Below are 14,816 nucleotides of genomic sequence, written 5' to 3'. Positions count from 1 at the left end.
TCATTAAAATTATTTAAAAAAAAAAGATCGAATGTGGACTCATAAACAGTCCACATTATGCAGATGACACAACCTTGATTGGTGACACTGATGAGGATCTGAAGTGCTTACTATAGAAGGTCAAGGACTGAAGCCTTCATTATGAATTGAAGCTCAACATCAGAAAAACAAAGGTTCCTACCACTGGGCCAATTGTCAGCATCATGATAGATGATGAAGAGATTGAAATTGTTAACAGCTTTAGTTTGCTTGGCTCTACAATCAACACTCGTGTCCCGGGCAGCAAGGAAATTAAAAGATGTATTGTGATGGGAAAGTCTGTTGTTAGAGACCTCTAAAGTACTGGAGAGCTAAGATGTCAGTCTGGAGACTAAGGGGTGCCTGATACAGGCCATGGTCTTTGTAATCACTTGTTATGCATCAGAAAGCTGGACAATGACTAGGAGTGATAGAAGGAGAATTGATGCCTTTGAGCTGCGGTGCTGGAGAAGAGTATTGAATATACAATGGACTGCTAAGAGAATGAACAGCTTTGACCTGGAGAGAGTTAAACCAGGCTGCTCCTTGGAAGCAAGGATTCTGAAGCTTCGTCTGACATACTTTGGTCATGGTGTAAGGAAAGATCAGTCCTTGGAGAAGGATGCCATACTTGAGAGGGTGTAGGGACAGCGCAGGAGAGGAAGACCGTCTATGACATGGATTGATTCAGTAACTGAAAGTAGGTGTCTCACAGACAATAAAATTGGCACAGGATAGAGCAGGGTTTGGGATTGTTGTACATAGGGTTGCTATGACACACAGGCGACTCATAACAACAACGGCACATAACAGCATTAAAATAGTAAGGAAGGTACGTTTACTTCTCAACAGACATGAAAGCTAAACAAGATACACCAGCCCTCAAAATGCTGGTTCTAGTGAAATGTCTGATTTAACTGCAGAGAGGTGTTCCAGCCCAATATTAAGCAGGGAAAAGAAATGACAGTCAGAAAATACACACAGCGATGTTCTCATGGGACAATTAGCTTATTCATACTGGGAAGAAGTGAATAATATGTTAGAATTCATTAATAACTCATAACTGGCCAAAACATTCTCTCATTCCCCTGCCCTAGATAAAAACCACCAAAAGAACAATATCAGCTCCTGAATCAAGAATTTAATGTTTAAAATGATAAAGAAAACACCCAGAGCCAATTAGCAACTTTTATTAGTAAAACCATGTTATATTCTACTTTTCTCTTTATGCTTCATTTTGTTCTTTGACTTGGAAAAATGTGTTAGATGATGATGGATTTGCATCTCTAAAGTAATTCTTCTCCAAACTGCTATCCAATAAGTAGGGGAAATGGCACAATGGGAAATGAGCTAGTACTAACCAGAACCAATCTCCTTTCACACACACTAGGCCCTTTTAAAGTGTTGTATAGAGACTGTATTTTCCAAAAAAATGCATTATAGGAAGTATAACTTTAGTGGAGGTTCAACTGCCCAGTAACTGAGAAAACATGACAAAAATCTGTGATTGTGCTATTTATAGTTGTTCGGTTTGGGTTTGTTTAAAAAAAAAAAAAAAAGAATCCCCAAACCTTTGCAATGGATACTTGCTTTAAAAATATTAAAATTATGAGCCATAAAAGCATTTTTCTGCTATGTTACTTTTTAACTTAAAATTTTCATTTTCTCAACTTGAAGTGAAACTTGGAAGATAAGAAAGTAATTGATGAAAAAACTGCTCCAAGTCCCTTTCAATATCAGCAAGCAATGTTGGACCATCTGCGTATTATAAATTGTTAATAACTCTTCCGCCAATCCAGATGCAGTGCTGTTTTTCACATAGCCTAGCTTCTCTAATTATTAAAGACATCTATCTGTGTTTTAATGACTATGCAGATATTCAACTATGTAATCAAAATACAGTCAACACTGCAAAGAATGGGAATCTAGAACATGCAGAGCCTACACAGACCAAGAAACAGTTGTTCGAATACAACACAGAGACACTGTATGGTTTAAAATCAAGAAAGATGTAAGATAGGGTTGTATCCTTTCACCATACTTAGTCAATCTGTATGCTGAGCAAATAAATTAGAAACTAGACTTTATTTTTTAAAATGAGAAAAGAAAGGTAAATAGTTTGACCAAAGAAGGGCAAGAACATGCATGAATAGCATCAGAAAAAAAGTGGCTGCAGATATGCAAACAAATGAAGATGTTAGGAAGAATTTAGCATGCACTTACTTTCCGCAACACATATGATGCTTGTCAGGCAACCCCTGGCCCAGTACTAGCAAACAGTACTTTTCTGCCAAATATTTCTGGGCTGCATCTAATTTCCTTAGGACTAATTGTATTTCTTTCTTCTCTACAAGAGTTCTGAAAAAAAAAAAACCCCAAAAAACAAAACACATGACATTTTGGATTAACTTTGGAAAATGTTTGTATTAATTAGTAAAAACTGGAATTATAACCTATTTTTAGGTGGATTGATTCAGTGATTGGGATAATTGGGATGGGAGTGTCGGAGACAGTGCGATTGGCACAGGACAGAGCAGAGTTTAGGGCTGTTGTACATAGGGTTGCTATGAGTCGCAGGCGACTCGACGGCACCTAACAACAACAACAACATACAAATGAATCAACAGATTTTACTCATTATTTATTTCACTTGAGCAATGGTGTACGAAGTACCTCAAAGTCTTCTGGTATTTATCACTGTACTTCTCAAATTTATAGAGATTTTGCTTTTTTAGAAATTCTTTATGCTTTATGTTTTGTATTCTCAGTTAGGTATAGAATTGTTCAACTAAGAAATTACCTAAGATGTACTTGTTATTTTGGTAAAGCAACTGTTGAAATTCTGGTTTCCCACAGCTTCTTCTGAGTTTCCAATGTTATCACGGAGTTTGGGATGCCAAAGCAAACTCTCCTGGCCCAATCCATAGGGAGTTTCACTATTAATCCAAAAAGACGTATCTCTCTGACAAGTCTGAACCCACCAGACACTCTTCAAGAGAAAGATGGGCAACCTCTCCATATGATTTACATTCTCGAAAACCCGCTGGTCAACTAAATTGTTTCTGACAAAATGGGAATGAGTTTGAGGGTGTTTTTGGTTTAGGGTTTGTGGTTTTGTTTTGTTTTTTTTTTTAGTTTTATGTCTGCAGTTGAGCCTACTTTCAGTTCTGAGTTTAACTGTGTTGGCTAAGGAGGCATTTGAGCCTGAGAACTTTGACATTCCTTAAAGTAGTATTGCCTTCCTGTGACTACACAACTCCAATTTCAATTGAATTGCAAATGGACTTTTACAAAGGCAACCTGTTTTTGGTTACAGCATGTCTGAGGCATCATTTTAGACCATTTTGTAGTTTAATATAGTAGGAAGCAATATAACCGACAATTCATCCCAATATGCCATTCCTGAAAAGCAAACTACCACTAGCTTTTTCTCTGCCATTTAATCAGCAGAAAGATTTGAACCAATTAAATGCGCTGTAACTATAAGAATAAGTAATTGCTCCTTCTGGTGTTAACTACTAGACTAATGACATAAAGATTCCCTGTCCAGGCAAAGGGGCAAGTTTAGGATAATCTAGATATTTAAAAGCCCTCAAACCTGCTATCATGTGATCAGGAGGCTCATAAACCACTGGAATGATTTCCTGGCTTAGTTTTTGTTATAATATAGTGGGCAGGCTCCAACTTTATGTGCTGAAATTCCATATGACCCAAATATGCCCTCCACACCCTCAATGGCCACCACTGCATCTGCCCTCCTGCTCTCCTTCTGCAGCCCCCACTCTTGTCCTTCACTCCTACTTTGCCAGAGATGCCAGGACCTAATACTCATGCTATTGAAAACAAAACAAGTCAACAACAATTCAGAAATACCTTGAAAAATAATTCTTAGACTTTAATATGTATGTTGTTGTGTACCATTGAGTTGGATCCAACCAATAGCTGACCCTACAGTTGGTTTTCAGAGGCACTTAATCACACAGAAGGAGATTGCCCATCCTTCTCTTGCAGAGCAGCTGGTGGCCTTGAACCATGTGCCTTTGGAATTGCAGAGTAGTTTCTTGCACCAGGTCACCAAAGTTTATATGTTTATATCTATATAATCCACATATAAAATCCATATACATAATCCAAATATATATATATATATAAAACCATTGTCAAGGGTGCTTGCTCAAAGTGTGACTTTCTAATGTGGCTTTATTTCCAAGGTTCCAGGTAAGCTCTGGTCGCACTGTGGTTAAGATTTTCTGTTGTTAAAGAAAAGGTTGGCAGTTCAAATCTACCACTTGCTTCATGAGACAAAGACAGTATGCTTCTGTAAAGATTTCAGGCCTGAAAATCTATCGGATTATTCTGTTCTACAATGTCCTTATGAGTAGAAACAGCTTGCTATTGCTGGATGACTGGGTAGAGTCCAGGAAATTATGTTTAAAATAATAACACTACATGATTTTGAGGCAAATGCTTCCTGGATCACATTTAGAAATAAGACTTTTTTACATAAATCCTATGGGTTGAGTTTACAAAAAAGGAAAAGGTGTGTGCTTTAGAGAAACTAATCCAGGAACCAAATTCCAGCCAATGCTGTCCTGATCACATGAGAGCTCCCTGTCTGGAAAACAATCTGCCTGTATTGTTGCCAAATTTTATTTTGTAACACTGCCTTATGTATTGTCAGTTTGTAGTTCAAGTAAATCAACAATGACATTCTTTAAGAACTGCAAATAATCTCATCTTATATCTGGTAAGTAAGAAAAAAATTTAAAAATCATCATACATGAATGAAACACAATATAATCAAATTATTGTATGCAAACCAATAAAAGACTTAAAAAATAAAAGTTGGACAACAAATTAAAATAATAGGAATTATCCAATGCTAAAAAATTTTTTATAAAACTGATGATAGTATATTGATTACATTAAAAAAGGCATAATTCCTTGAAAAAATATTTGATCATAATTTCAAGAGCCAAAGAAATGATAATAAATTTTTATCAAAAATCAACCTCTTACCTAGCTCATTTTTTTAAAAAAAGTCCAAAAATTAATGGAGAAATGTTATATATAAAGTTATGCAGTGCATATTATTAAAACAGATAAAAGTAATTAATAGTAATATACTCAGCTAATATTAGAGGGACTCAATATTTATAACCCAACATGGGATTTAACCCAGGCTGTATGGTATCAAACTCTGTACCCTAACTGCTTTTCTATGTTTCATCTGAATAGTTGTAACTACAAAGGCTGTAGTTGATGAGTAGGGTACATAGCTGTATTTAAACCATCCGCCTTTCAGTTAGCAGACTCATAATGCACTGTCAACTGAACTCTGAAAAAGACCCTATTAGATCAGTAGAGTACAGTGGGTACTGTTACATAGTAGTTAAGGTATTTCTCTCACTGCCCTGGAGTCAGAACTAACTCAAAGCAAACCCTCTAGTGGGTTTTCAAAGTTTACAAACTGCACAGGAGGGGACTGCCCATCTTTCTCCTTTGGAAAAGCTAGTAGATTCAAATTGCCTGCTGTTGGGCTGGCAGTGCAACTCCTTACCACTAAGGCACCAGGGCTCAGCTCAAGTATAGACTTTATAATAGGGCAGAGGAACAAAAAGGACTACGGAAGATCTAATCTCAGCTCTATTACTTATGAAGTATGAACTCTTCAGATCTGTTGTTCATCGGGCTGCTATGAGTCGTACTTAACTGTACAGCACCTAGCAACAAGAACAACTCTTTAGCAAGATATTTAACCTCTCTGAGACTTACTTTCTTTTTTTAGTTTCAAATTTTTTTAATTGTGATTTTAATGAAAGCTTACAGAAAAGTTGGGTTTTTCATTTATTCATTGTTGCACTTTTCCTCCATCCCCGCCAGTTAGTTAAAAAAAAAATCATTCATTGTTGTGTCATTTCCTCCCTCCCCACCCCATGACTTAGTTTATTCATCTATAAAATAAGACTAAGTTTCCTTCTTCTGGATTTAGAGTTTTACTCTATCTAAAATGATGTCATGTATTTTGGGCATCCTTCTGCATCCCTTTCTGTTCCTCTAACCAATCCCCTAAAGCCTTCCTCTCAGGGCTAAAGAGTTACATGACAATGCACTGGGTTTAGATAACATATCTAACTAACATACATATAACTAACATGCATAATAACTCTATGAAGCAGGTACTGTGATGAGGATGTTATCCCACACTACTCTTAAACTTATTTTTGTGCAAATACCTCAATGTAACCTGTATGTAATTCTCTTACAGTAAGTAAACCAACTAATTATTGAAAACCTGGTTATAAAAAAGCTATGATACACAAAAAGGAGTTAATTAGAAGGCAAAATTCCACAACTGTCAAAAAGAAATAAATGAAGGAAAAAAGCTATGATTTTTTTAAGTGTAACACTACTGTAAGAATCAATCATTTTTAAGTGTTGGGTTTTTAAGTCTGGGTTTTACTATTCTGTAACTGATTCCTTCAAAGAAATAGTCTACCTTATGCAACCGTACCCTAGTTAAGTTTCAGTCCATTTTTAAAACTTTCCTTGTTATCCATTCTGGTAAATTAAGAAATGAAACAAATCTATTTGGTAGATTAGCAATAACCTCCAGAATCAGAAAATCATCTGATGAAATATAAAGAACTACCAAAATCTAGTAAATTTATATTTGAATGCTCAAATCCTGATCACACAGCTGGCATTTGCTTGCTACCATAGCAACATTCATGATCTCTGGCTGCAGAGCTGTGAAATGCAGGCCTCAAATAACACTGCTGTTGCATATTATGATGGCTTTATGAAGCAGTAGGGTCTGAGTTATTTATCTAGCTCTTTATAAAATTCCTGTCCAGACACATTTATCTGTCAATTAAATGGTTCCAAAATGCTTAATTGTGTACAAGAGTTTACCATTCTGAAAGCATAATACAGCAACAAATTAATTACTCTATCAAGTATTTCTAACCAACCATTGGGTTGTTTCCACATGTACTGGGGAAGATGTCTTAGCTTGGACATTCGGAAAGTTTTACAACTTGTGAAAGGCCACCAAGCCTGATGGGTATTGTTCTGTTCTTGACTCTGCATCCCCAGATTCTTGTCCTTGGTTTAGAGCCCTGAGTCACTTCTACCAAAAGCAGTTACAGTCTTCAAAAGTAGCCTAAGAAACTTGGTTTTCTCCTGTGATTTGGAATGCCACTTTGAAAACCTGTTAATTATTTCTCATTCTTGGTAATTGTTTTAAGTTAGATTCTTATGAACCCTTTAACAAGAATTCATAAATATATAAGTGAAATAAACTAGACATAAAAGCAGAATGACTGTATGACTATTTGTATAAAATGTCTGGAATAGGCAAATTTGCAGAGGCAGAAAGTAGGTTAGAGGTTATTAGAGACTAAGGGGAGGAAGGAATGGAAAGGTGTTACTTAATGGGCACAGAGTCTCTGAGATGGTTAAAATCCGGAAGTAGGTAATGATGAAGGTTGTACAACCTTGTGAATCTACTGTTACACTGCATACTTAAATGATTCAGACTGTAAATTTCATATGAAATCTATTTTACCATAATTTTATAAAAAGGACTTTGTAAGCATAAAAACCAAACAGTATTGCATCTGCTCTATCCAAGAGGGCAGCCGCTGAGTGCCTGAAATGCAGTTAGTCTGCAGTGAAATGTGCTGCAAGGGTTAAATAGACACACCAGGGCTCAAAAACACACAATGTTTAAAAATGCAAAATAAATGTTGAAAAGTGATAACAGTGAGATATTGGATTAAGTAAAAGATATTATCAAAATGTCAACTTCTGTTTTGCTTTTTATTTATGCATTGTTGCCCATTTTCCTCCCTCTCCTTTTCTTCTTCCCCCGCCCCAGTCCACTCTCTGCAATGTAACAACCCTTGTTCAGGAGTCAACTTTTTCTTTTTTGCTTTAACAAACAAATTTATTTTCCTACAGTTCAGGAGGCTAGAAGTGTAAGCTCAGGATATTAACTCAAGGGGAAGGTTCTCTCCCTGTTGGTGTGGGAGAAAAGCTCTTGTTCCCTTTAGCATCGACAGGTCCAGTTTTCGCTGGAAACCTAGCTTTCTCCAGGTTCAAGTTTCAGGAATTTCTTCCTGCAGGCACTCAGATAAAAAAGGCATATCCCACCCCTGATTATTATTTCTTGGTGGTACTTTGGGTCCTCTTAAAATGTTTTAGGGGCTAAAATGTCAGGAAGCTCTAGTGGCTTAATCATAAGAAACTGCTGGAATCCCCACCAGCTGTTTCATGGGAGAAGGATGGATATTCTCCACCCATGTGTTTTATTGCCCCTGAAAACCCGCTGGAAGGCCAGCAATGAGTTGGTTCTGACTCAACGGTAATGAATTTGAGTTTTTTATTATTATGTGTTGCTGACTCAGCCCTGACTCACAACAGAATGAAGCACTGTTCAGTCCTGCACCATCCAGCTGCTGCTATGCTTGCACTCACTGTTACAGCCACTAGGTCAATTAAGCTCGTGAGGGTAATTTTGGTTGATTCTCTACCAAGTATAATGTCTGTCTCCAGGGATTACCTACTAGAAAATTTTAAATTGCACATATGTAGCTCTCATTATATTAGTCTGAGTTATTCAATTCAAATTGTCCAGTCAGCTTTAGGAACTGGCAAACTCATTGCATAAAATGTTAATTTTACACAATGTTAAATGGTAAATTTTAAGTTTTGGAAATTTCCTGGAGCTTTCTTTGATAGCCCAGTGGTAAAGAGTTGCAACTGCCAATCCAAAAAGCATGCGGTTCAAATCCACCAGTTGCTCCACTGGAAAAGGATGGGCAATGTCCCATGAGATTTACTGCCTCTGAAAACCTATTAAGAGAGCCAGCTATGAATAGATTCATACTCAACGGCACATAACAACAGACAAAAAGTTAGTTATCATATTGACGGTGATAAAAGTATAAAGCAAACTACAAAATCGTACTTACACCATGTAGCTTTTGGGTTTCTTTTCCAGTGAGATTTTTTCCAAAAAATGAGATAAGTAGTATAATAATGCCATGAGGAAATTGTCAAGATTCTTATTCCTTTGAGGAAGATTTTAAAAACAGAATTAGTACTAACACATATTTCACGTAAAAGGCTTCTCAACTATGGAAATATAGCATAAGAATACATGGAAACATAAATTGTTATTACAATAACAATTAACTTACCATTTATAGTTCTGAATTATATACTGTTAAAGATTTCATTTTTGTGAACAAAACTTTGTAGAGTCAAAGGCTAAATTCTTTTAGCTTTTATCAATTTCCTTTTTATAAAGGTTTTAATATATAAGCAGTATATTTTCATTTTTTAAAAAATGTTCAGAAATGTACCAAGTGAAAAGTTCTCCCCCTCCTCCTTTGGTCACTATCCTAATCTCTGAAAATAGCCACTAGAGCTAGAGCAGTTTCCCATACCAGGTCTTACACAGCCATGTCAGTGATGTAGCGTCCAAGGCTATGTCTCCACTAGTGCACCGTATCTATGCCATGTACTGTTGTTATGTGCTGTCAAGTCTCCTGCAACTCATAGCGACCCTATGTACAATAGCTACCCCCACTACCCCAGTCACTGAATCAATCCACCTCATAGAGGGTCTTCCTCTCTTGCACTGTCCCTCCAACCTTCCAAGTATGATATCCCTCTCCAAGGACTGGTCCTGCCTTGCAACATGTCCAAAATATGTCATACAAAGCTTCAGAATCCTTTCCTCCAAGGATCATCCTGATCTCACCCTCTCTAGGACAAATTTGTTTGTTCTCTTAGCAGTCCATGGTATATTCAATACTCTTCTCCACCACCACAGCTCAAAGGCATCAATTCTCCTTCTATTATCCCTAGTCACTGTCAAGCTTTCTGAAGCACAGCAAGTAATTGCAAAGACCATTGCCTGAGTTCAGGCGCACTTTAGTCTCCAGACTGACATTGTTGCTTTTCAGCACTTTAGAGAGGTCTCTGACAGCAGACTTTCCCACTACAATTCGTCTTTTTATTTCCTGGCTGCTGGTGCCAAGAGTGTTGATTGTAGAGCCAAGCAAACTAAAGCTGTTAACAATCTCAATCTCTTCATCATCTATCATGATGCTGCCAATTGGCTCAGTGCTGAGAACCTTTGGTTTCTTGATGTTGAGCTTCAATCCATACTGAAGGCTGCAGTCCTTGACCTTCTGCAGCAAGCACTTCAGGTCCTCCTCAGTTTGAACAAGCAGGGTTGTGTCATCTGCACAACACGGATTGTTGATGAGTCGTCCTCCAATCCTGAAGCCACACTTCTCCTCATAGAGCCCAACCTCCCAGATAATCTGCTCTGCATATAGATTGAAAAGGTATGGAGATAGGACACATCCCTGGTGTACACCCTTCCTGATTTTGAAGCATGCAGAGTGTTTCCTTGCTCTGTTTTGATTACTGCCTCCTGGCCCAAGTATAGGCTTCGCATAAGCACAATCAAGTTGTTCTGAGATTCCTATTATACTCAGAGTCAGCCAGTTTGTTTTGATCCATAGAGTCAAATGCCTTTGCATAGGCAATGAAACACAGACATTCCTCTGGCATGCTCTACTTTCAGCCAACATCCATCTGACATTAGCTATAATATCCCTAGTACCACGGTCTCATCTAAAACCAGTCTTCAGGCAGTTATCTGTTGTTGTGTTGTTTCAGTCGTTTTTGGATAATCTTCAGCAGAAACTTGCTTGCATGTGGTACCAAAGATATTGTTTGATAATTTCTGCACTCTGTTGGGTCACCTTTCTTTGGAATGGGAACAAATAACAAATATTTTCCAGTCAGTTGGGCAGGTAGTTGTCCTACAGATTTCTTGGCACAACTTGGTGAGTACATTAAGGGCAGTGTCTGTTTGTTGAAATATGCCAATGGAAATGTTGTCAATTCCTGAGGCCTTGGTTTTGGCCAGTTCTTATAGAGCAGCTTGAACTTAGCTTTAACAAGTATCTTCAGAGAATGAGTCAGTGGGCTTGGTTGGGAACTTGGGATCTTCAAGTTGGGGGCAATGCACATCAAGGGCATAGCACAGTTCACAAAGACAATGTTCTTCATTCTACTTTGGTAAGTAACACCTGGGTCTTAAAAGTTTCCAAGTGATGTATCTGTCTGGAGCAAAAAGTGAAGAAAATAAAATGTGTAGTGCATAAGATAGCTGGCTGCTAACCAAAGGTCAGCAGTTAGAATTCACCAGCTCCTTGAGAGAAAGAAGGGCAGTAAAAAATTGCAGCTCTGGAAACTCTAGGGAGGGCTACTCTGAGTTAGAACTGGTGAATGGGTATTATATTCCAAAGGGTTAAGGGACTGAGTGAACTTCAGTCTCCAAGATACTGAGCCTGGAAGATGTAGAGTGTTCCTGGTTACCACTGCTAATTGTTTTAAAAAGGGGTCACAATAGAAGGTTCCTGGTGAGAGTAAGAGAAAAATGTAGAAATAAAAATTAGAAAAAATATTACTTTATTGGTCTAACAGCCACCAGCAGAACCATGAAGATGATTGTCTTCAATTACCCTGCAAGCATGGAACTAAAATGAACCTCATGACTCAACTTTCAGTCAAACAAATGATAACAGACTTATAAAGGAGGAGGGATGAAGTTCAGAAACAACCAACCTACAAAATCAGAAAGGTCATATTATCATAAGGATAAATCTTAGAAGGCAAAATGGTTTAAGAAATGTGTATGAATAATTGACTAGAAAACCAATTTGGTTGTACTACTAAATTTAATATTTTTTAAAAAGTTACAAGAGAAGTGTTTGACACAAATCCTTCCTTAAGTGTTTTAAATCATAAATGATCATGCCACCACAGGTCCTGAATGACCCAATTCACATACATGCATGTCTCTAAAATTTTTTTGGTAACAGATCAAGTAATACTATACATACAATTCTTTACAATTTGCTTTTTGGGAATCTATTTCTATTTTACGTAAACATTTTCCTCATTATTTAAACAGTAGAATCTTACATCTTACATCTCATAATGTATGCAACCAACCTTTATTAAAGAATCTTAGTGGAAGTGATGTCAGTGGTTAAATGTTCGGATGCTAATGGAAAGACTGTTATGTGCTGTCATACTGGAATCAACTCATAGCTGACTTTCCAGAGGGTTTTCAGAGGCTGTAAATCACAAAGGAGGAGAATGCTCATCTATGGAGTAACTGGTGGATTCAAACTGCATGCCTTTGGGTTAGCAGTGCAGATCTACCACTAGTCCACCAGAGCTCCCTAAATTAAAAGGCAGGTAGTTTAAATTCACTAGCTACCCTGTTGGAAAAAGACATAACAATCTGCTGCTTCTTTTTTTTTTTTACAGTATTACAAATGTTATAGGCATTTATAGTGTATTCTAAAAATGGCTATGAGTTAGACTTAACAGCAAACGATTTTGTTGATGTTAATCCTCTATCGATGGATATATTGGGTATGTGGTCAGGAGAGACCAGTCCTTGGTGAAGAACATCATGCTTGGAAGGGTGGAGAGACAGTGCAGGAGAGGAACACCGTGGATGAGATGGACTGAGACGGTAACTAAGGCTATGGGATTTAGGTTTGTCAGAGCACAGGAGAGTGCAGGTTTGAGAGATACTGTACAGAGTCGCTATGAGTTGCAGGCAACTCAGTGGCACATAACAATGCTGAGGATACTTGAGTCTTCTTAAAAAAAAAAACAAACAAAAAACAACAGAATGACAATGTGCCAGTCACTATCCTTCTGTTTCTTTGAGCAAGTTCCTAAAAAGAAAAGTGTTAATGTATGCATGTATTACATTTTCTTAAGTCTTACTCTCCAATAAGATGTCCCTGGGTGGTCCAAAAATTTAATAAGCACTCAACTACTAGCTGAACGGTTGGAGGTTTGAATCTATTCAGAGGTTCTTCAGTGCATAGGCCTGGGAATCTGCTTCTGAAGTCACAGTTTTGAAAATTCTATAGGACAGTTCTACTCTGTACTCATGAAGATGCCATGAATCAGAATCTACTCAATGGAAAGCAACTGTCCAATAAGATTGTACTGCTTCATAATCCTATCTCACTGTTTTTAACTTCTCATTGTTTTCTTTTTAGATCTTTTTACAAGATTTTTGCTGTGTCCTTTCTAGCCTCAAATGGAAATTCTTCCTCTGGCATACCTTCTTTAACTAGACCTTTAGAGTCAGATGAAAGTGAGCATTGCAATTTTTTTTTCCTTTTTTTCAAAGTAAGAAGCTGCACTGCACTCCCGAGGGCTCTGTGGGAGAAGGATGTCAATCTCCTCTGAAAACCTGCTGGAGGGTCCGGTATGGCTCGATTCCAACTCAACAGCACACAATAACCACTTGCCTTGGGTTAGTTCTCCCAGAATCTGACCCTTAGACAAAGTATTGAAAGTGAGTAGCTTATTTAGTTAGAAGTGATGTCAGCAAGTATCAGTAGTGTGTCAGAGGAAGTTCGATGAGGAAGGAAAGGAAGTCAACAAAAGGTGTGTTAGTTCATTATCATGGAGGGCAAATGAAGCTCAGTTCTGTGGGGACTCTTGAGAGTCAGTGGGGAAAACTCAGTTATCCCAAATGACAGGCAAGAAGACCAGGGCATTTCTCTACTGACCTTCCATCACATCAATGGTGAAAGGCTGCTGGCAGAGATACTCTAGCACTCCTGGTTTGACAGACCGTCTGAGTGTACTCTATGGTGGAATAAACACTTTACACAGAAAATCCCAGGTGTTTGCCATCAATAGCCTTCAAGTCAGTGCTGAGGGGACTTGAACCAATAGCATCTGACACACAACTCTTCCTAACTGATGAATTCATTAAGTGCCAGGAGCCACATAAAGGAATTTCCATGCACAGTCATGAGGAGAGGCTAGTAGTTGAGTTTTGTAAGCTGAGGAAATTAAGGCTTAGAAAGGTCAAGGAGCTTCCCCCAACCACTCATCAAATTCTTCTTGGGGCCATCAAATTTCACTAGCGAGAAAATGGATCTTCAATAAAAGAGCATATTCCTTACATAAATGCACTGGAGTTTTTATGGGTACCTGACCTGATATCATGCTCTCCATAATTCTGGAACTTTATTTGGGGTTTATTTATTTAGCTTCTGTTTCTTCTCCCTGATTGTTAGGTATTCAGTCTTCGCGATTAAGTCCAGAAAGAGTGATTTGCGTAGCCTTGTGCCCTTTCTTTAAAAATCAGATTTGTCAGCATTCTTAATATGCGATTACTTCAAAATGAAGGACAAAAGATCTAAAATCGTCTCATAAGCAGTACATACTTCATAAATGTTGTGAAGGAACAGATCCGCTGCATCTCAGTCTCTTGTAGCAAAAGCAATGCAACATCTGAAAGGAGAAAAGATGGAAAATTAAAAGAGAGATAAGAACAGCCTTAGAGGTTAACACTACACAACATGTTGGAAAGATGGAGAAACAGTTACTCACATTTAACATCATCTAGGGTAACAACGCCCTGCTGACCTCTCTTCTCTAAGGCTTTAGCTGACTTATCTTCTCTTGCAGTCAATCTTTTCTCTGCCAACCTGTTTTGGAAAATAACACAATCCCAAGTGGCATTCTGGAAGAGTTTAGGTGCATTTACTCTGTCCTGAAGTGGATGAAGCTTTTGGTGACGCAACAAATAAAGGTCCAGATACTCCAGATACTAACTGAAAGGTTGTTGGTTCCAATCTACACAGCAGTTCTGAGGAAGAAAGACCTGGTGAATGTTGCTGTTGTTGTTAGGTGCCGTTGAGTCGCCTGCGACTCATAGC

The 14,816-nt window shown here is 37.8% G+C and overlaps 1 protein-coding gene across 1 annotated transcript in view; it reads right to left on the bottom strand.

Annotated features, from left to right (window-relative positions):
* Positions 1-14,816, bottom strand: part of PPP1R36 (protein phosphatase 1, regulatory subunit 36) — a 46,560-nt gene that overhangs the window by 8,696 nt on the left and 23,048 nt on the right. Inside the window, 4 exon segments of the mRNA XM_006903763.1 lie at positions 2,242-2,376; positions 8,997-9,095; positions 14,322-14,388; positions 14,488-14,585. Of these exon segments, the coding sequence (XP_006903825.1) occupies positions 2,242-2,376; positions 8,997-9,095; positions 14,322-14,388; positions 14,488-14,585 (399 nt within the window).

This window comes from Elephantulus edwardii, unplaced genomic scaffold (assembly GCF_000299155.1).
Source record: "Elephantulus edwardii isolate Elephantulus edwardi_28Jun2011 unplaced genomic scaffold, EleEdw1.0 scaffold00104, whole genome shotgun sequence".
Classification (NCBI taxonomy): domain Eukaryota; kingdom Metazoa; phylum Chordata; class Mammalia; order Macroscelidea; family Macroscelididae; genus Elephantulus; species Elephantulus edwardii.
The sequence above is the reverse complement of the archived record's forward strand: the minus strand, read 5'-3'. Positions and strand labels throughout refer to the sequence as shown.